Below are 22,916 nucleotides of genomic sequence, written 5' to 3'. Positions count from 1 at the left end.
CACGCTCACTGTGTTGGGCCTCCCTCGTTCAGACGTAACGGCACACGGGGTTTTCTGGCCTCTTCGCCACCCCGAACCCCTACAGCCCTTGACCCAGAAAGGTCCGCGCGATGGGATTGCCCAGTCCCGGGCACTCGGGAGAACTGATAGACGTCAACTGAGTTTTGGCCTCTCTCCAAATGTTCCTGTCCTGCACACGGCGGTGCCTGTGAGGCCGGAAAGTCCTGATCCCGATCAAGGGGGGAGTGCTTTCGGGAAGCATTTCATTCTGAGAACAAGGCGGGGAGCTAATAATGCGAATTTATAAACGGACAAATAGGAAGCAAAATTATTCAGGAATGGCCCTGTCTTTACCACCGGCAGCAACATGCCTGAATCCGAGGAAAATCAAAGTGTCAAAGCAAATGACTGCGGATGCTGGAATCTGAAACAACAACCGGAAATGCTGGGCAATCTCAGCAGGTCTGGCAGCAGCTTGGGGGGGGGGGGGGGGGGGGGGAATGGGAAACCTGCTCCTGGACGTTAACTCATTGTCGTGTGGACAGAACAGTACCCAGTGTCTCCAAGTTACTGACCTCGTTTCTCTCCACCTCGGTCATCCCGAACTGATAGTGTCCCAGGAGAAATGGCCACACCTCCCTCCGAATCCCCATCTCAATTCCTCCGTAGTAAATGAGCCGCAGGAGTTCCTGTTCGTCGTAGCTCTGCAGTTTTTTATTCAAAAGTAGCAGAAAAAAAAGACACGTGGATGACGTCTCGACTGGGTCTTTCAAACAGGTTATCATTTTTGTTGTGCCCCTGCTCTTCTCCAGATGGGGGTGACACCTGCTTTAATGCAATCCCACTGGGGCAAACACTACCAGGTATCTCACACATCATCCAATGTTAAATGTCCCAATAGTGAACAACACACTGGGCACCTGACCATCCTCTAATCGCCCCCATCCCCCACGCAAACCTAAAATGTGGCTGATGACAACATCAGGCCGGCAACGGGACTTCGGAGGGATGTTTCCCCTGGCTGGTGAATCTAGGACCAGAGGACTGTCTCTGGGTAAGGGGTGGGCCATTTAAGAGTAAGCTAATGAGGACCTTCCTCACTCGGAGGACAGTGCATCTTTGGAATTGGTGACGCCAATGTCCCCTATTTATTAGTGAAATTAGCAGGCCCAGCCATTTTGAAATTGAGCTTCTAATGGAGCCAATTTGCCGTTTCAATTTTCCGCAGCATTTGTTTGGGCGTCAAGTCTTGTAAAGGTTTGGGGGTGTTTTGCGGCAACAATGACAAACGCAAGAGGGTCTGCCACCGGGGCCATGGCTGAATGGAACAGCAGATTCTGTGGGAGGAGTGGGCAGTGTCTGCAGGTTTTATTTTCAAAGCTCCTTCCTGAGTCTTCAATAAAAGCTAACGAGAGATTCTGAGCACGTTTAAAGGTGGAGCCCTGACCGACGCCCCGCTCACATCCTGATCCCTCTGCTGTGTGGTGCCCCAGCCTGTAGCGCCAATTGGGCACAGCCAGCTGGCGCATGATTGGACGCCCTGAGACAGCAGCGAGTTGATGACTCGGGCTCCGCTCCGCCCCCCCCCCCCACTCCCCGGCAGAGAACTGTAAAATCCAACCTGCGGAATTACAGATTCCGCAGCCCTGAAACAGGCCATTCGGCCCATTCCGTCTATACTCACTGTGAGCTTACTCCCACCCAGCTTCGTCTCATCCTACCAGCGTTACCTATTCCTTGCGTGCTTATTTAGAACGCGCACCTCTACTCATTTTGTGGTATCGTGACTGAGCTTCGGGTGGTTTCCACCTCATGGTCGCAAGTGTTCCCTTTGGAAGAGACTGAGCAGGAACTGGAACTCTGACTGTTCCCCCTCACCTCCATCTTCTCTACTATCGCTCCTCCCCCTTCCCCCAAACCCCAGCTCAGGTTCCTTGAACATGAAGCACAAAGACGTCACCACGAACCCCATTGATTGTGTAGCTGTGCCACTTCTGGTGCCAGGGTCTGTTCCTCATAGGGCTAGGGACCTGGAAATACTTACCTCACAAATACCCTTTGCGACATTGGAGTGGTTCCATTTCACATCACCAGCTATCTTTACATCGCCTAATTGTGTGGCGACAGCTGGATCGAAACTCACACATTGCCAAGTACTTTTGGAGACAGACTACCGCCTCACAAATAGCTCAGGGCCCCCAGCTCCCAGAGATGGCTGCACAACCCTCTAACCCAGCCCAACGGCCCCCCCCTCATTTTCCACCCACCATTTTGTCTTGCAGGAAGGTTTGCCAAATCTCTCTGGTGAGGCCGCGGCCTGCATTGGACGGCGCAGCCGGACAGATGATGGTGTGGTTGACAAGCGCAGAGAGGTGGGTCCTTACGGTGGACAGGTGTCTGCAGTACGCAAGCCCTGAGGGAGCAAAGGAGCATCCGTGAGAAATAAACCAACGTCACATCAGCAACCCCCCCCGCCGCCCCACAGTGAACTCTTCCAACTGTCCCAGGGGGTGGGGTGTTTACACCACAACCTAGCCTGCTCGCTGTCTTGCCAACGTTTGGCGGAGGGTTGCAGGCCAGGTCCAGCTGCAGTGATTGGCTACCTGGCCTGTCTGTCACCCACCCTGACCCTCTTGCCCCTATTTAGTTGCAGGGGAGGGACTGAGAGAACAGAAAGGCGCTAAACACCCAGCATCAGCTTCCGGATTATTCTCAGTGACACTGGGGCAAACAGATTATTACAAATGTCTTTTTTAAATTGATCAAATCCACCTCCAACCTGGATGTTTGATTCCTGCTGGGGTGCTTTGCAGAGATTTCTTGTGTCTTTTCTTCAATCTATCCAAACAGCTCTGCACCACAATGTGCAGTGTGCGGGCAGCCACTGGCCGACTTGTGCAGGCGAAAACAATGGTAGATACCTCACTAAATCAGTGTTCAATATAGTGACAAGAAAATAAGCTAATAAATCTGTTTCCTCATTTCAAGTTTGCTCAAAAAAAGGCAGAGTTTTTGTTGTTTGATTAATAGCAAGATAGATTCCTAATGTCTTATCGTTCTAAAATTTGCTCACTGGCTGTAAGGTTGGACAATCCTGACCGAGAAGCTGCACACGCGTATGAGCTGCACCTTACACTCAAGGTCCAGAAACGCAGCTCTTTAGTCGCACAGAGCACAGTAGAAATCTGGAAAGTCTGATCATTCAGAACGCAATCTGAATCAAAGGGCTAGTTATTAATTGATGGGGAGGGAGTTCTGTGGAGTGGGGCGGGGGGGGGGGGCATGAGTGGGAAGGGGAGGTTGGGTGAGGCTGTTTGGAGGTCGGGAAGTCCATTAAAAAAAAGGTTTCGCTCGGGTCATGATGCGACTATCAATTCATGCGAGACAGAGAGTTGAAGTGAACAGTGGCTTTAATCAATGAGAACAGTGCCTGCCTGCGACTGCTCTGCAATGAGAGCCGCCTACAGGGCAGCTGCTCTTTATACCACCCCTCAAGGGGGCGGAGCCCACAAGGGCACCAACATGAAATGAAAATCGCTTATTGTCACGAGTAGGCTTCAATGAAGTTACTGTGAAAAGCCCCTAGGCGCCACATTCCGGCGCCTGTTCGGGAGGCTGGTACGGGAATTGAACCGTGCTGCTGGCCTGCCTTGGTCTGCTTTAAAAGCCAGCGATTTAGCCCAGTGTGCTAAACCAGCCCCTATGATACAATCGGTGTACTACAGTACAATGGTCCATAGGTGGAGCCCACATGGGCAACAGCGTGGTACAATGTAGTACAGTGGTGAATGGTTACTATAATACGTTCACTACAGGTCCCACCGAATCTGAGGGCAGGGCCTGATTAACACTTTCTGTGAACGTTTTCATGCTGCTGCCAGGCCTGATCGAGAGGCTGGTTGGCTGGTGGGCAGCTAGGCCTTCAGCACTAGGCCGGAGGCAAAGGGCAGCGGTGTGAGGAGAAGGGAGGGATCAGAGGCCTCTGAGGAGATCAGGAGGGCCTTTGGGTGATGATTCCAGACCATTAGAGAGGGGCGAAGAGAAGCAGGTAAACTGAAACTGGCAAGTCAGCAGAAAGGCACTTACCTCCTTGATCCAGCAGAGCTCACCTCCCTTTATCCACCGGGTTTCCCAACTGGTTGACCCACACATAACCAAGAAATAAAGGAGGGTAGGGAGACCTTTAACTTATCCTGCCAGGTGGCAAATCCATAGAATTGGCTGCAATGTTATTTTAACACCCCAGCTGATATCGGATGGGCTGCACGATTGCCATTCCACCCAAAAAACAATGTCCATCTCGCATATTAATTTTCATTTGTCCACCCACGACTCCCAACTCCGCAGTGGGAAGGCCTGAAAAATCGACAGCCATTTTGACAGATTTTGCTCCAAACGTATTCCTTCAAGTGAGAGCGAGACCTGTTTCTACTTGTGTTAAACATCACCTCGTACAAGAGGTTGATATACTGGGGCCTAAAGCAGTGTCTTTGGATATACGGCCATCATCCGGCTGGTGAATGTGGCCAAGCCTGCGCAGATGCCGTTGGCTTAGCAACGACTGCATTCTGATGGAATTAGCCAATTCCAGGACCTCCAAGTCAGTGAGCTGGTCCTGCCAAGAACTGGCCACTGGGCCACGATCTCATGGGCATCCATGTCTCCGCTATAAGGACATCTGCAAAGAGAAAAGAAGATGGCGGCCATTTCCCCTGACAGTCATCGAAGGCCATGATCTACAGAGGCTCACCCTTTGGAAGGGCATTCAAAGAGGCGAGCAAAAGGTCACATCTCAGCTACCTGGGAAGAGGGCCACCTGAGGCAGCGAATTGCGCACCTTCTCGGCCCGCTGTCTCCCCCTGCAGCAAATGCGACAGGGACGGTGAGAGTGGGGCTCCTGAGCCACGGCTTAACACAGAGGGTGCGATTCTCCGGCCGTGTTGCGCTCTCGCTTGAGCGGAATGTGGCCGGAGAATCTCGGGAAAACCCTCCAGCGATCCACCTGACTGGCTCCGCGCTTCCCGTGGTTCTCTGAAGTCCCGCTAGACGTCGGAGTTGGAACGCTGCCCCAGATAGGCGGAACTGAATGATGCCCACGGAAATAGGTCGTAAACATACTTACGACCTACCTGCGCGGGATCCAACGGCCTCCTTCAATTCACCGACCTCCCCAGGGAGGCTGCAGCTGGGCGCTGATCAGTGCTGGTCCACGCAAAAGTGACCCAGGTGGAACGGAGCCCCGGGAGTCTCCTGGGCCATCGGAGACCCCAGGTTGGTCAGGGTAAGTGCAGGGTGGCTCCCTGGCTCTTCCCCTGGAACATGGGCACCTTGGCACTGCCCAGCTGGCACTTTGGCACAGCCGCCCTGGTACTGTCAAGATTCCCGGATGGCACCGTCAAGCCGGCAGGATCACTACCTGGGTACCAGGGTGACAGTGCAAGGGTGCCCAAGTGCCACGGTGGCACTGCTAAGGGCCGGGGGGCCTTGCCCATAAAATGAGGGTTGTTTGAAGGTTGTGGGAGTGCAGGTGGGTTGAAGGGTCGGGGAGTGCAGGGCAGGTAAGTTGGGACCTCTGGGAGGTTGGGTGGATGATAGGCTGGGGTCCTGAAAGGTCCTAAAGTGTTGTAAGGGGGCTTGAAGAGTGGGGAGGCCCGGGTGATGTACCATCAATTGAACGCGAGACGAGTTGCTGAACAAAAGTATGGCTTTAATCTGCTAGATGTTAGCCCTGCGGTCGATTACAGGAGAAGGACGGCCGCCGGGAGTACTGGGTATTTATACCCCACCCTGGAGGCGGGGTTAACTCAGCCTCTCGGCCAATCGGGGAGCCGTCACATGACTGGTCTCAACCAACCGGTCCAGAGGCACATGGCCTACCAGGGCCAATGGTAAACCGGTGTTCTGCACCAATGGCAGGCAGCTATGCTAATCATACCCCATATTGGGGTGTCCTAATTTGGGGGGTGCAGGGTAGTGTCCATGTGTATGGGGGGGTGGGTGGCATTGCCCATGGGTGGGAGGTGTGGAGGACCCACAAAGCTCACTTCGAGATCGGGGCACCCTTTCAAAATGGCGGCCCGATTTCGGAGTCCAGCTCCCCAGTGCGAAAAAAAATTCTAAACTTGGACTAAACCAGTGAGAAACTCCCCGGGGCATAAAAAAGTGACCAAGTATCATTAACTAGCGGTGGGGAAGTCGCCGGTACAAACCCACTGAGAGATTTGGGGGAGAATCGCACCCAGAGTTGGCCACAGTTGAAGCAGGATCTGGATCTGTGTCACTCGCTGAAGGCGAGGAGACAATTTTCCAGTATTTCATCCTTTAAATCAGTCTGGGACTTGGAGTGTTCTTTTTGCCACTCCCAGGAGTATCCAGGGCTCTAGGTGGCTGAGGAGCAGGTTTTCTGATTCACATGGTGGGCATCACTACTGTATGGGCCGGGTTGGTAAGAACAGTCATTCTTTTCCTCTGCAGACGCTCATGTGCTGGTAAAAGTTGCTCACATCCAAATATTATCCCTACGGAAATGACTGAGAAATCCCAAACTGTGACACCGGCTTTCCTACTGAAACAAAGCAACATAGGTGGAAGCACAGTGCTCAAGTCATTCACCACATCAAACCTGATTGATACCTACATCCATAGAATGCTCTGGAGAGGATCTGGTACTTCATGTTGTCACACAGCATCTTCAGCGGAGCCCTGGAAGGGAAAACCACAGTAAACACCGACACCAGAAGGGGCACTGACAGTTCAGCTGGCCGGTCTGCGCCTGTGGCTAGTATGGTCAGGGCGATCGCCGAACGGTCCTCAGTAACAATGTCAGGGGATTCCTGACAAGTTAGGCTGCAGAATGGTCCTTACCTCTCCCTCGGGCCCCTGCCCATTCTCCAGGCTCGGGGAACATTTCAATACCAGTGAGCTTGTCTTGCCGGGACTCCATTCCCCTTCTCGCAAGACCCTTGCAAATTATTTTCTCCAATGGAGAACAACAACTAGCATTTACGTCCCGCTGCCCTTCGTAACCAGCAGAGGTTTCAAAGTGTTCGGCCGTGAATGCAATACAGCCACTTGTCATGTCGGAAATGCATAAGGCTTCGCACTCAGCAAATTCCCACAAATAGCAATGTGGTAATGACCAGTTCATCTGCTTTTTGTCACACTGATCGAGGGATAAATATTGGCCGGAGCACTGGGGAGAATCCTCCTGCCCTTCCTCGGAATAGTGCCATGAGATCTTTTATACCCACCCGAGCAGCCAAATGGGGCCTCAGTTTAACGGCTCATCTGATAACCTGCACCTCCAGCAATGTAGCACTCCGTCAGCGCTGCACTCGAGTGTCAGGCTTGACTTTCGTGTTCAATCTCTGAAGTCAGACACAAAGAACGTATAAAATCCTTTGTTTTGGCTCATGAGAATCTGAATTCAATGTGACCTACAGGGCAATGGGCTGTCGTGAAGAACCTGCAATGACAGAGGCCCAATATTACAATGGACAGCTAAGGTGCAATGCTATAAGACGACATTGATCGAAGAACCCCATCTCATTCGAGACCCTCGTGTTCTTTACACAGACTGAATTTGAAGACGTTCAGGGCAATGGAAGTACTTCCATCCATTTCACAGTTGGGGACCCAGGGGAACAGAGGGGCACGGAAAAAGGATTTAACCCAAGCTCACTTCTTCTGCAGACAGGATGCGATTTGTGCCCTCATGGGCACGGAATAGGCGGCCTTGTGGTGCAGTGGATAGTATTCCTGACTCTGATCCAGAAGCTCCAGGTTCAAGTCCCAGCCCAGGGTTTGATGGCCATGAAAGGCGGGTAAATCCTTACAACATGCCAATGGCTGGCGGTAGGAGCGGGAGAGAGTCCTGGTCAGCCACGCTTGATGTGAAGTGGCGGCCCTTAAGCTACAAGCCCCTGGCAATAGACTAGCCACCTCTTCCGGGAATCACTAGCTATGGAAAGAGATGGAAATTGGCCTTGGCACTCCACTAGGTGCTGGAAGAGAATTGGAAGGCACGGAGCAGTTTTACCTGATCTCCCAAGGAATAGGTTTGTGAAATTTCTATCATGATCACCAAGGGTATTTGTGCAAAGTCCCAATACATCAACAGTCAGCATGTTATTCAACCGGATAAACGCACAAGACCCGAGTATCGGTATTGGCAACCCTGAAACTACTGGATTGTCACAGAAACCCATCTGGTTCATTCCTGTCCTTTAGGAAAGGAAATCTGCCAGTCTTACCCGTCTTGGCCTATATGTGAATTCAGCCAGCTAGCAATGTAGTTGACTCTTAGCTGCCCTTTGAACTGGTCTATCAAGCCGCTGATTTGTACCATACCACTCCGCTTGAAGCAGTACTGGAAGGAGGCTCACCGGCAGCTTCTCAAGGGCAATTAGGGATGGCAATAAACACTGGCCCAGTGCTCGTCTCACGAGTGACAACTCCCCTCAAGCCGCAGCTGAAAGTTTGAACGGCAAGCATACGCTTGCACACCAGCAGCTCTTTCTGAATGGCCTTGGCCCTGTCCTGCTCCATTGTGGGCCATACCTTTCATGGTTGCAGCCATTGGCAGGCCCTCCATCAGATGACCCACTCTGCGAGCACGAGGAGCAGGAGGATTTGCGTAGGTTTGGCTGCCATATGAGGGGGATTCCGCCTCCCTGTACATCCATCAGATCTTGGGGAACTGCAACAAGATCCAGTGAACCAAACATCAATGATCAATCATCAACATCCATAAAAACAGAAGCACCCAGCACCGGGAGGAGGATGCAGGCAGCAAGCTGAAAGAAAAGTCATTGGAATGATTGAAAGGGATAAAATAATTATGATTGTATTTCTGTGACCACCTCTTTGGAGAGTTTAATGACTGACAAAGCCAGCAGTAGGAAGCAAATGATTTATTTTACTATTTACAGTACTCTTCCTGTGGCAGTAACTATCCACAATTACAGCCTCTGCTGGGACAACAAACACCCCGGTCACTGCTTGGGCCGGCTTTTATGTTCAGTTCTAACGAGCCCCAGCTGGGTGACCACGGGGAGATCGATAATGTGTTTCCCTGTGAGTCTCGTGCAGGCTATGTCAGAGAGGTAAAGTGTTTGAATATGGTCCCGGGACACCTTTGGGAGATGTAAAGCACCCTTTGGGATTGTTAAAAGTAAACAAGGTTAGGTCTTAAAAAAATGTGCATAAACTCACTGGACAGTCAAAACTGTCAAAGAATTGTCAAAATCAATTGGAACTATCAAAGCAGTCAATGGATTTAACTCTGCTGGGCTTTAGGTTTTAAAACAGTTGAAAAAAAAATCAGTGTTTGAAATTTCACTCGATCTGTTGACTTAAGTCTGAGGGTTATCATGATAGGATTTGTGCTGCAATAACTGATATTACAGACTAACATAATCACAGCGCCTCCTAAGTGAGCAGTTTGATTGACAGCTCCAAGTGGCTCCAAAAATAGAAATGTTTGTTTCTATAAGAGATTAGTTGAAGGAATCTCTACGTATTGAATGTTTCTGTTTGTCAATCTTGTTTAAAAGTGACGTCATCGTTAGACACAATGTTATATTATGTCAGTATGACCCCTGAAGTTTCTCCTCCTACTAGATGTGTAGGCATGGAGGGGATAAGGGCAAAGTGTTGTGGGTGGGGGCATGGGTTGGCATGAGCTGGCATAAAGTATACAAAGGGCTATGGGATGCAGAGGGCATTGGGCATATGAACGTCCATGAAGGGTGGGTAGAAGGATGTGGCTTGGCATATGGGCTTTAAAGGGCCATAGAATTTGAGCAGAGGGGCATGTGGTAGCATAGAGGGTATGAGGGGTGATGAATATAGGAAATATTTACATATATTGTATTATGTATCTCTTGCAGAAATGTTATTAAAATAACTTAGGTCAAGGTATCCAGATTATATGAATACTAAAGATGTGATTTAGGGGTTAACAACTAGGCAGGTTGTGATGTCACTATGGGAAGGCCTGGGCCTGTTTTTAGTTTCATTTTCAGCCCTGCCCTGCGTTTGCTGTTTTCAGTTCAATTTTCAGAGCTCTGCTCTGGATTCTGAGGGAAGGAGGTGATTTGTTCTCAGACTAACTTCTGAAAGCTTCTCTCCCAAGGAGAAAATAAATCTGTAAGCCACTGAGTGTTAACTTTATTAATAAGAGGCATTTGACCTGTGCTTAATTGAACTTTTAGAAGTAAATGGGACAGTAAACTCAAAGACGTCTCGTTTTATTTGTAACTGTTTAACTGTTAATTGAAAAGCTGTTTTTTTCCTTGGATTTTAATGGGGTTAATCCTGTGTTACTAAAAAAATTGTTTTAATATAAAAGATCCCTGGGTGTCAGTGGAATCACTCCTGGGCCAAAGAAGCCTTTCCTCACAGTTTACAAATCAGAAAATTGTTGGGGTCTCGTCCGTTTCCTGATCTAAATTTGGGTCTGGTCCAGGTGCCGTTATAGAGGCCATGGGGGTGTGTGGAGGGGATGCAGTGGATTAGGTTGGCATGGGGCATGCGGGTTGTGTGGGTGACGGGCGGAAGGTTGATTTTTGTCCGAAACCTTTTTTATTAAATTCAACAAAGGGCCAATGCACAGAGAAAGGCCTGCGTTACCGCGTGCCTTCTGCCCCACCTGTCTGTTGTCATGCCCATTTTCCGCCCTGCTGCGCCCACTGGCCGCACTGCCAGTCCCGCCAACCTCCACACCAGGCAGCCCCTGCACTCATTCCGAATGAGAATCAGAATTCCCCCCCCTCGCACCAAACCCGGGGTCGAAAATCTGGGCCCAAGTTTTATGGTGATCATTTTCAATGAATTAAACAATTCGGGAAGGCGTGATCTATATAACAGTGTTTACTGTAATCTTTTTCAATGGATTAAGCCATTTATGAAACTTGCTCCACTGATTGTTGACAGAATGTCCCTTTCTTCAACAATATTAAAATGCGAACTATACACCAGGGTTTACGGGGATCATGTTCAATGAGTCAAACCACCAGATCAATTTCTCAGCCACCACAAAACACTTAATACTTAAACAAGTGGTTCCAGCTAGTGTGGAACCGTACATGGAATTTATTGATATATTGAACAGATTCAATGAAAAGAATGCAGCTAATTCAGCCAGAGAAAGGTCGACACAGCAGAGAGGTAGGTGAAGGACTGATTACAAGAAAGGCAGACCACAGATGCTGTTGGTTCTGTTAACACACATTCCAGATATCGACAGGTAATGTTAACACACAACATTCCAGATATCGACAGGTAATATTAACACACAACATTCCAGATATCGACAGGTAATGTTAACACACATTCCAGATATCGACAGGTAATGGTAACACAGAATATTCTGGAAATTGACAGATAATGTTAACACAGAACATTCCAGACACCAACAGGTAATGTTAACACAGAACATTCCAGATACCGACAGGTAATGTTAACCCAGAACATTCCAGATACCGACAGATAATGTTAACACAGAATATTCTGGAAATTGACAGATAATGTTAACACAGAACATTCCAGACACCAACAGGTAATGTTAACACAGAACATTCCAGATATCGACAGATAATGTTAACACAGAATATTCTGGAAATTGACAGGTAATGTTAACACAGAACATTCCAGATACCGACAGGTAATGTTAACACAGAACATTCCAGATATCGACAGATAATGTTAACACAGAATATTCTGGAAATTGACAGGTAATGTTAACACAGAACATTCCAGATACCGACAGATAATGTTAACACAGAACATTCCAGATACCAACAGGTAATGTTAACACAGAACATTCCAGATACCAACAGGTAATGTTAACACAGAACATTCCAGATATCGATAGGTAATGTTCACACAGAATATCCCGGATATTGACAGATAATGTTTTTTTTTGTTTTTCTAAAAAATATTTTTATTCTCCATTTTCACATTTTCTTCAGAATTTACACCCCACCAACAAACAATAAATGGTAACAAATACAAAGTCAATCCCCTTATCAACAACAACGATCCCATCCTCCCTCCACCGCAAACAACGGCCCACCTGACACTGTAAGCATCAAATAAAACAAACCCTCCCACTGTGGGAAAAGCAAAGAAAAAAAAAGAAGAAAAAGGAATCAGGAATCGCTTATGGTCACCATTGACCGATAAGAGTCCCCCCCCCCCCCCCCAACATTCAATTCCATCCAATCCCCGAAAGAGTACCGTAAATGATAAATACCCATGAACCGTAAATCCCCCCCTCCCCACATCCCGATTCCTCCCCTCCACTTCCTCTTATAAAACTCCTCCCCTCCAACCTCGGTTCCTTCCCCCCAACTTTCCACCCAGGCTAGACCCCTCGGACCCTGTTCTGCCAGGCTCCGATGGCCGCAGCCCCTCCCCCCACCTCACTCCCATTCACTGGCCGGCTTAAACCGGCCAGCGTGGAGGCCCCCGCTCGGGTCTCTTTCCCCCTTGCCCGGTTCCAGGAAAACCAAGAAATCCCCTTTAGCACACAACCCCAGCATACACACACAAACCCCAAAGAACCATCATTGCAAATTAAAGTCCCAACTCTTCCCTTGTCCAAATATATACAACGTTGGCTCATTTAGCACATACACCAGCACGCAGTGAAAAAATACAGTTACATGAGGCTATATCGGTACATGACCATTTCTCAATTCAGCCACAGTCCTTCTGCCTTCGCAAACTCCTCCGCTGCTTCCGCCGTCCCAAAATAAAAGTCCTTGGATTTGTCGGTCACCCTCAACTTAGCTGGGTATACTATGCCGCACCACACCTTGCTGATGTACAGCGCCTTCTACACCCGGCTGAAGGCAGCCTGCCTCCTCGTCAGCTCCACAGTAAGGTCCTGGTATATGCGTATACCAGTTCCAGCCCACTGCACCAACCGTTTCGGCTTCACCCAGCACAGGACCTTCTCCTTCACACTGTACCTACGACAACAGAGTCACTACTCTTGGCGGCTCACTCTCCTTTGGTACAGGCCTCCACGACTGATGAGCCCGATCCAGTTCATATCGGGAGGGATCATCCCTCTCCCCCAATAGCTCCGCCAACATCATGGCAAAATACTCAGTTGGCCTCGGGCCTTCTACTCCTTCGGGCAGACCCACAATCCTCAGATTCTGTTGCCTGGATCTGTTTTCCAAGTCGTCCATTTTGCCTTGCAGACCATTGTTGATCTCTATTACCTTCCGCATCTCCTTCCCCATCGAGGTAATTTGATCGCTGTGCTGCGATTATGTCTCTTCCACTTCCTTCAGCACCTCGCCTTGCTCCCGCACCTCCGCCACTGCGCTCGCCACCGCCGTCCTCACCGGGGCAATCGCCTCCTCCACCAGCGCTTTCAATACCGCCCCCATCTCCTTCCTCATCGCCTCCATGTGTTTTGTGAACTGCCTTTCGAGTTCCACGGCCATCAACTTAGTCATTTCTTCAGCCGTGGGCAATGTGGCCTCCGCTGGTGCCCCAGCCTCCATTTTTCTTGCCTTCCTCGCGGTGACCTTTCCACTCCCCGACGGACTTTCAGCTGCTTTTTTTCACGGGCGTTTTTTAAACTTATTTTCAACATTTCCCTTCACTGTGCCTTATCCCCGCTTTTGCTGCCTTTGTTGTCCCTAGGACTGGGCGTTAAACCCTGAAAATGCCATTCCCGCACGGGAGCCCTCCAATGTGCGGCTGCCTCCTGCCCGCCGTCACCAGAAGTTCTTCATCGACAGATAATGTTAACACAGAATAATCTGGATATCGACAGATAATGTTAACGCAGAATAATCTGGATATCGACAGATAATGTTAACGCAGAATATCCCGGATATCGATAGGTAATGTTAACGTAGAATATTCTGGATATCGATAGGTAATGTTAACGTAGAATATCCCGGATATCGATAGGTAATGTTAACGTAGAATATTCTGGATATCGACAGATAACCGGATTTGTAGTCCAGCAACTAAGGAAGCCGATATTCAGGACGCCAAAGCACGTGGTGATGCAGTGGGGAAGGTAACACTGACAAAGGAGAGTACTTGCAGGCAAGGAGATGGGTTGAAGTGTGTATACTTCAATGCAAGAAGCATCAGGAATAAGATGGGTGAACTTAAGGCATGGATCGGTACTTGGAATACGATGTGGTGGCCATCACGGAAACTTGGATAGAAGAGGGGCAGAAATGGTTGTTGGAGGTCCCTGGTTATAGATGTTTCAACAAGATTAGGGAGGTGGGGGGGGGGGGGGGGGGTGGCATTGTTAATTAGAGATAGTATAACAGCTGCAGAAAGGCAGTTCAAGGAGAATCTGCCCACTGAGGTAATATGGGTTGAAGTCAGAAATAGGAAAGGAGCAGTCACCTTGTTTTTTTTATAAATGTTTTTATTCAGTTTTCATATTTTATATTGAACAAATTACAAATTGTTAGGAGAGAAAAAAAAACAAAAAAAACAAACAAACACGCAAAAATTAACATACATATTTACAGGTAAGCATCTTCGTAGTAGTAACTGCGCCCGCCCCCCCCCCCCTCAACATGTTTATTTAGTTTGGTTTTGGGCCTTAGCTAGCCATCGAACCCCCGTACCGAACCTGTAGCCCCCCCCCCTCCCGCTACCTTCCCCCGACTATTCTTCCTCTTGTACATTGGCCACAAATAGGTCCCGGAACAGTTGCATGAATGGCTCCCACGTTCTGTGGAAGCCGTCGTCCGACCCTCGGATGGCAAATTTGATTTTCTCCATTTGGAGAGATTCCGAGAGGTCGGACAGCCAGTCCGCAGCTCTGGGCGGTGCTGCTGACTGCCAGCCAAACAGGATTCTACGGCGGGCGATCAGGGAGGCAAAGGCAAGGGCGTCCGCCCTCCTCCCCAGGAATAGATCTGGCTGTTCTGAAACCCCGAAGACCGCCACTATCGGGCATGGCTCCACCCTCACTCCCACCACTTTGGACATAACCTCGAAGAAGGCTGTCCAGTACTCCACGAGTCTGGGGCAAGACCAGAACATGTGGGCGTGGTTGGCCGGGCCTCTTTGGCACCGTTCACATCTGTCTTCCACCTCCGGGAAGAACCTACTCATACGGGTTCTTGTTAAGTGGGCTCTATGTACCACTTTTAGTTGCGTCAGGCTGAGCCTTGCGCACGTGGAGGTGGAGTTGACCCTATGCAGTGCTTCGCTCCAGAGTCCCCACCCTATCTCCATCCCCAGGTCGTCCTCCTATTTCCTTCTTGTTGCGTCCAGTACGGTGTCGTCCCTATCTACCAGTCGGTCATACATGTCACTACAGTTCCCTTTCTCTAGGATACTTGCGTCCAGTAGGTCTTCCAGTAGTGTCTGTCGTGGCGGTTGTGGGTACGTCCTTGTCTCCTTTCGTAGGAAGTTTTTGAGCTGCAGGTACCGTAGCTCGTTCCCCCTAGCTAGCTGAAATTTCTCTGTCAGTTCGTCCAGTGTTGCGATCCTGTCGTCCGTGTATAGGTCCCTGACTGTCAGTGTCCCCCCGTCCTGCCTCCACCTTTTGAAGGTGGCGTCAGTCAGTGCTGGTGTGAACCTATGGTTGTTGCAGATGGGAGCCCTGTTCGACATTTTGGTCAGGCCAAGTTGCTGCCGCAGTTGGTTCCAGGATTGGAGGGTGGCTGTCACCACTGGGCTGCTGGAGTGTTTTTTGGGTGGGGATGGGAGTGCTGCCGTGGCGAGGGCCCGGAGGGAGGTTCCCATGACAGTCACCTTGTTGGCAGTTTTCTATAGGCCCCCCCAAGAGCAGCAGAAATGTGGAGGAACAGATTGGGAAACAGATTTTGGAAAGGTGCAGAAGTCACAGGGTAGTAGTCATGGGTGACTTCAACTTCCCAAACATTGAGTGGAAACTCTTTAGATCAAATAGTTTGGATGGGGTAATGTTTGTGCAGTGTGTCAGGGAAGCTTTTCTAACACAGTATGTAGATTGTCCGACCAGAGGGGAGGCCATATTGGATTTGGTACTTGGTAATGAACCAGGGCAGGTGATAGATTTATTAGTGGGGGAGCATTTTGGAGGTAGTGACCACAATTCTGTGACTTTCACTTTAGTGATGAAGAGGGATAGGTGTGTGCAACAGGGCAAGGTTTACAATTGGGGGAAGGGTAAATACAATGCAGTCAGACAAGAATTGAAGTGCATAAGTTGGGAAAATAGGCTGTCAGGGAAGGACACAAGTGAAATGTGGAACTTGTTCAAGGAACAGATACTGCATGTCTTTGATATGTATGTCCCTGTCAGGCAGGGAAGAGATGGTCGAGTGAGGGAACCATGGTTGACAAGAGAGGTTGAATGTCTTGTTAAGAGGAAGGAGACTTATGTAAGGCTGAGGAAACAAGGTTCAGACAGGGCGCTGGAGGGATACAAGATAGCCAGGAGGGAACTGAAGAAAGGGATTAGGAGAGCTAAGAGAGGGCATGAAAAATCTTTGGCGGGTAGGATCAAGGAAAACCCCAAGGCCTTTTACACATATTTTTTTTTTTAATATAATTTTTATTGGAATTTTTTACAGAAAATATAAAACATGACAAACAATGAAATGCAACAAAATAACCCATAATAACTGTGACACCCCCAGACCGTATCGGCGCATGTATCACATCCCCCCCACCCCCCAACCCCAATGAACAACAAAAGAACTTAAAAATATATTAAAATTAAATAAACAAACATAGTCATTGTCGCCCCCCCCCCCCCCCTTTTCCCTCCCCTTTTCCCTCCCCCCCCCCCCCCCCCCCCCCCCCCCCCGGGTTGCTGCTGCTACTGTCCCTGTACCCTACCGTTGAGCCAGAAAGTCGAGAAAAGGCTGCCACCGCCTAAAGAACCCTTGTACCGACCCTCTCAGGGCGAATTTGACCTTCTCTAGCTTAATGAAACCAGCCATGTCATTGATCCAGGTCTCCACGCTTGGGGGCCTCGCATCCTTCCATTGTAGCAAGATCCTTCGCCGGGCTACTAGGGACGCAAAGGCCAGGACACCGGCCTCTTTCGCCTCCTGCACTCCCGGCTCCACCCCAACCCCAAAAATCGCGAGTCCCCATCCTGGCTTGACCCTGGATCCCACCACCCTCGACACCGTCCTCGCCACCCCCTTCCAGAACTCCTCCAGTGCCGGGCATGCCCAGAACATATGGGCATGGTTCGCTGGACTCCCCGAGCACCTGACACACCTGTCCTCACCCCCAAAGAACCTACTCATCCTCGTCCCAGTCATGTGGGCCCTATGCAGCACCTTGAATTGGATGAGGCTAAGCCGCGCACACGAGGAGGAAGAATTAACCCTCTCCAGAGCATCAGCCCATGTCCCGTCTTCGATCTGTTCCCCCAGTTCCCCCTCCCACTTAGCTTTCAGCTCCTCTACTGACGGCTCCTCCGCCTCCTGCATAACCTTGTAGATATCGGATATCTTCCCCTCCCCGACCCAGACCCCTGAAAGCACCCTGTCGCTCACCCCCCTCGCGGGAAGCGAAGGGAATCCCTCCACCTGCCGCCTAGCAAATGCCTTTACCTGCAGATACCTGAACATGTTCCCCGGGGGGAGCCCAAATTTCTCCTCCAACTCCCCCAGGCTCGCAAACCTCCCATCAATAAACAGGTCCCTCAGCTGTCTGATGCCCGCTCTGTGCCAACCCTGAAATCCCCCATCAATGTTCCCCGGGAGGCCTTTTACACATATGTGAGAAATATGAGAATGACTAGAGCGAGGGTAGGTCCGATTAAGGACAGTAGCGGGAGATTGTGTATTGAGTCTGAAGAGATAGGAGAGGTCTTGAACAAGTATTTTTCTTCAGTATTTACAAATGAGAGGGGCCATATTGTTGGAGAGGATAGTGTGAAACAGACTGGTAAGCTCGAGGAGATACTTGTTAGGAAGGAAGATGTGTTGTGCGTTTTGAAAAACTTGAGGGTAGACAAGTTCCCCGAGCCTGACGGAATATATTCAAGGATTGTATGGGAAGTAAGAAATGAAATTGCAGAGCCGTTGGCAATGATCTTTTCGTCCTCGCTGTCAACAGGGGTGGTACCAGAGGATTGGAGAGTGGCAAATGTTGTGCCCCTGTTCAAAAAAGGGAATAGGGATAACCCTGTGAATTACAGGCCAGTTAGTCTTACTTTGGTGGTAGGCAAAGTAATGGAAAGGGTACTGAGGGATAGGATTTCTGAGCATCTGGAAAGACACTGCTTGATTAGGGATAGTCAGCACGGATTTGTGAGGGGTAGGTCTTTCCTTACAAGTCTTATTGGCTTCTTTGAGGAGGTGACTAAGCATGTGGATGAAGGTAAAGCAGTGGATGTAGTGAACATGGATTTTAGTAAGGCATTTGACATGGTTCCCCATTGTAGGCTTGTGCAGAAAGTAAGGAGGCATGGGATAGTGGGAAATTTGGCCAGTTGGATAACAAACTGGCTAACCGATAGACGACAGAGAGTGGTGTTGGATGGCAAATATTCAGCCTGGAGCCCAGTTATCAGTGGCGTACCGCAGGGATCAGTTCTGGGTCCTCTGCTGTTTGTGATTTTCATTAACGACTTGGATGAGGGAGTTGAAGGGTGGGTCAGTAAATTTGCAGATGATACGAAGATTGGTGGAGTTGTGGATAGTGAGGAGGGCTGTTGTCGGCTTCAAAGAGACATAGATAGAATGCGGAGCTGGGCTCAGATGACCACAGGCGGCTTTCCTCTTTGAGGGGGGAGAGTTGACTGGTGGTGATTTAACCTGAGGATCACGACACCTCAGGCAAGGGGTAAGGTTGAGAAGGCGGGGTCATCATGAATGACCTCAACCGGTACGGGAATTGAACCCATGCTGTTGGCCTTGCTCTGCATCACAAACCAGCTGTCCAGCCAACTTAGGTAAACCGGCTCCTAAGGGCAAATAAATAGCACCCTCGTCAATGGCACTCACACATTCCATGAATGAATACAAAAAGCCCCCCAGCGTATCAGTGCTCCAGTGGATGTCCTCAATGACCTCACAGGACGTCCTCAATGACCTCACAGGGACATCCTCAATGACCTCACAGGGACATCCTTAATGATCTCACAGGGACATCTTCAATGACCTCACAGGGACATCCTCAAAGACCTCACAGGGACATCCTCAATGACCTCACAGGGACATCCTCAATGACCGCACAGGGACATCCTCAATGACCTCACAGGGACATCCTCAATGACCTCACAGGGACATCCTCAATGATCTCACAGGGACATCCTCAATGATCTCACAGAGACGTCCTCAATGATCTCGCAGGGACTTCCTCAATGATCTTGGGGGGACATCCTCAATGATCTCAGGGGGACATCCTCAATGATCTCGGGGGGACATCCTCAATGACCTCACAGGGACGTCCTCAATGATCTCACAGGGACGTCCTCAATGACCTCACAGGGACATCCTCAATGACCTCACAGGGACATCCTCAATGATCTCACAGGGACATCCTCAATAACCTCACAGGGACATCCTCAATGTTCTCACAGGGACATCATCAATGACCTCACAGGGACATCCTCAATGTGCTCACAGGGACATCCTCAATGACCTCACAGGGACATCCTCAATAACCTCACAGGGACATCCTCAATGTGCTCACAGGGACATCCTCAATGCCCTCAAAGGGACATCCTCAATGATCTCGGGGGGACATCCTCAATGATCTCAGGGGGACATCCTCAATGATCTCGGGGGGACATCCTCAATGACCTCACAGGGACGTCCTCAATGATCTCACAGGGACGTCCTCAATGACCTCACAGGGACGTCCTCAATGATCTCACAGGGACATCCTCAATGACCTCACAGGGACATCCTCAATGATCTCACAGGGACATCCTCAATAACCTCACAGGGACATCCTCAATGTTCTCACAGGGACATCATCAATGACCTCACAGGGACATCCTCAATGATCTCACAGGGACATCCTCAATAACCTCACAGGGACATCCTCAATGTTCTCACAGGGACATCATCAATGACCTCACAGGGACATCCTCAATAACCTCACAGGGACATCCTCAATGTGCTCACAGGGACATCCTCAATGACCTCACAGGGACATCCTCAATAACCTCACAGGGACATCCTCAATGTGCTCACAGGGACATCCTCAATGCCCTCAAAGGGACATCCTCAATGATCTCACAGGGACATCCTCAATGATCTCAGGGGGACATCCTCAATGACCTCAGGGGGACATCCTCAATGACCTCACAGGGACATCCTCAATGATCTCATAGGGACATCCTCAATGATCTCGGGGGGACATCTTCAATGACCTCACAGGGACATCCTCAATGATACCGGGGGGACACATCCTCAATGATCTCACAGAGACGTCCTCAATGATCTCGGGGGGACATCCTCAATGATCTCGGGGGGACATCCTCAATGATCTCGCAGGGACTTCCTCAATGACCTCACAGGGACATCCTCAATGATCTCGCAGGGACATCCTCAATGATCTCGGGGGGACATCCTCAATGACCTCACAGGGACATCCTCAATGTTCTCACAGGGACATCCTCAATGTTCTCACAGGGACATCCTCAATGATCTCAGGGGAACATTCTCTATGACCTCACAGGGACGTCCTCAATGATCTCGGGGGGACATCCTCAATGATCTCGGGGGGACATCCTCAATGATCTCGGAGGGACATCCTCAATGATCTCGGGGGGACATCCTCAATGATCTTGGGGGGACATCCACAATGACCTCACAGGGACATCCTCAATGATCTCACAGGGACATCCTCAATGACCTCACAGGGACATCCTCAATGATCTCACAGGGACATCCTCAATGATCTTGGAGGGACATCCTCAATGACCTCACAGGGACATCCTCAATGACCTCACAGGGACATCCTCAATGACCTCAAAGGGACATCCTCAATGTTCTCACAGGGACATCCTCAATGACCTCAAAGGGACATCCTCAATGTTCTCACAGGGACATCCTCAATTATCTCAGGGGGACATCCTCAATGACCTCACAGGGACATCCTCAATGACCGCACAGGGACATCCTCAATGATCTTGGGCGGACATCCTCAATGATTGGGGCAGCACGGTGGCATAGTGGTTAGCATAAATGCTTCACAGCTCCAGGGTCCCAGGTTCGATTCCCGGCTGGGTCACTGTCTGTGCGGAGTCTGCACGTCCTCCACGTGTGTGCGTGGGTTTTCTCCGGGTGCTCCGGTTTCCTCCCACAGTCCAAAGATGTGCGGCTTAGGTGGATTGGCCATGCTAAATTGCCCGTAGTATCCTAAAAAAAAGTAAGGTTAAGGGGGGGGTTGTTGGGTTATGGGTATAGGGTGGATACGTGGGTTGAGTAGGGTGATCATTGCTCGGCACAACATCGAGGGCCGAAGGGCCTGTTCTGTGCTGTACTGTTCTATGTTCTATCTCAGGGAGACATCCTCAATGACCTCACAGGGGCATCCTCAATGATCTCGGGGGGGGACATCCTCAATGATCTCGGGGGGACATCCTCAATGATCTCGGGGGGACATCCTCAATGACCTCACAGGGACATCCTCAATGATCTCACAGGGACGTCCTCAATGATCTCGGGGGGACATCCTCAATGATCTCGGGGGGACATCCTCAATGATCTCACAGGGACATCCTCAATGACCTCACAGGGATATCCTCAATGATCTCACAGGGACATCCTCAATGATCTCGGGGGGACATCCTCAATGATCTCACAGGGACATCCTCAATGATCTCGCAGGGACATCCTCAATGATCTCGGGGGGACATCCTCAATGATCTCACAGGGACATCCTCAATGATCTCGCAGGGACATCCTCAATGATCTCACAGGGACATCCTCAATGATCTCGGGGGGACATCCTCAATGATCTCGGGGGGACATCCTCAATGATCTCGCAGGGACATCCTCAATGATCTCGGAGGGACATCCTCAATGATCTCGGGGGGACATCCTCAATGATCTCGGGGGGACATCCTCAATGATCTCGCAGGGACATCCTCAATGATCTCGGGGGGACATCCTCAATGATCTCGGGGGGACATCCTCAATGATCTCGGGGTGACAGCCTCAATGATCTCGGGGGGACATCCTCAATGATCTCGGGGGGACATCCTCAATGATCTCGGGGGGACATCCTCAATGACCTCACAGGGACATCCTCAATGATCTCACAGGGACGTCCTCAATGACCTCACAGGGACGTCCTCAATGATCTCGGGGGGACATCCTCAATGATCTCGGGGGGACATCCTCAATGACCTCACAGGGACATCCTCAATGATCTCACAGGGACATCCTCAATGACCTCATAGGGACATCCTCAATGACCTCACAGGGATATCCTCAATGACCTCACAGGGACATCCTCAATGACCTCACAGGGACATCCTCAATGATCTTGGGGGGGGGGGACATCCTCAATGATCTCGCAGGGACGTCCTCAATGATCTCGGGGGGACATCCTCAATGATCTCGGGGGGACATCCTCAATGATCTCGGGGGGACATCCTCAATGACCTCACAGGGACGTCCTCAATGATCTCACAGGGACATCCTCAATGATCTCGGGGGGACATCCTCAATGATCTCGGGGGGGACATCCTCAATGACCTCACAGGGACATCCTCAATGATCTCGCAGGGACATCCTCAATGATCTCGCAGGGACATCCTCAATGATCTTGGGGGGGGGGAACATCCTCAATGACCTCACAGGGACATCCTCAATGACCGCACAGGGACATCCTCAATGACCTCATAGGGACATCCTCAATGACCTCACAGGGACATCCTCAATGACCTCACAGGGACATCCTCAATGATCTCGGGGGGACATCCTCAATGATCTCGCAGGGACATC

General features: G+C 50.1%; 1 protein-coding gene across 1 annotated transcript in view; it reads right to left on the bottom strand.

The window, feature by feature from the left end:
- sgsm1a (small G protein signaling modulator 1a) overlaps positions 1-22,916 on the bottom strand; it is a 195,105-nt gene that overhangs the window by 31,348 nt on the left and 140,841 nt on the right. The window contains exons 13-16 of the mRNA XM_038814691.1: positions 8,560-8,698; positions 6,638-6,702; positions 2,268-2,413; positions 576-704 (exon numbers count right to left, since the gene is read on the bottom strand). Coding sequence (XP_038670619.1) covers positions 576-704; positions 2,268-2,413; positions 6,638-6,702; positions 8,560-8,698 — 479 coding nt within the window. The remainder of the gene's footprint in view (positions 1-575; positions 705-2,267; positions 2,414-6,637; positions 6,703-8,559; positions 8,699-22,916) is intronic.

This window comes from Scyliorhinus canicula, chromosome 1 (genome assembly GCF_902713615.1).
Source record: "Scyliorhinus canicula chromosome 1, sScyCan1.1, whole genome shotgun sequence".
Lineage (NCBI taxonomy): Eukaryota > Metazoa > Chordata > Chondrichthyes > Carcharhiniformes > Scyliorhinidae > Scyliorhinus > Scyliorhinus canicula.
Note: the sequence above shows the minus strand (reverse complement) of the source record. Positions and strands in the feature narration are given on the sequence as shown.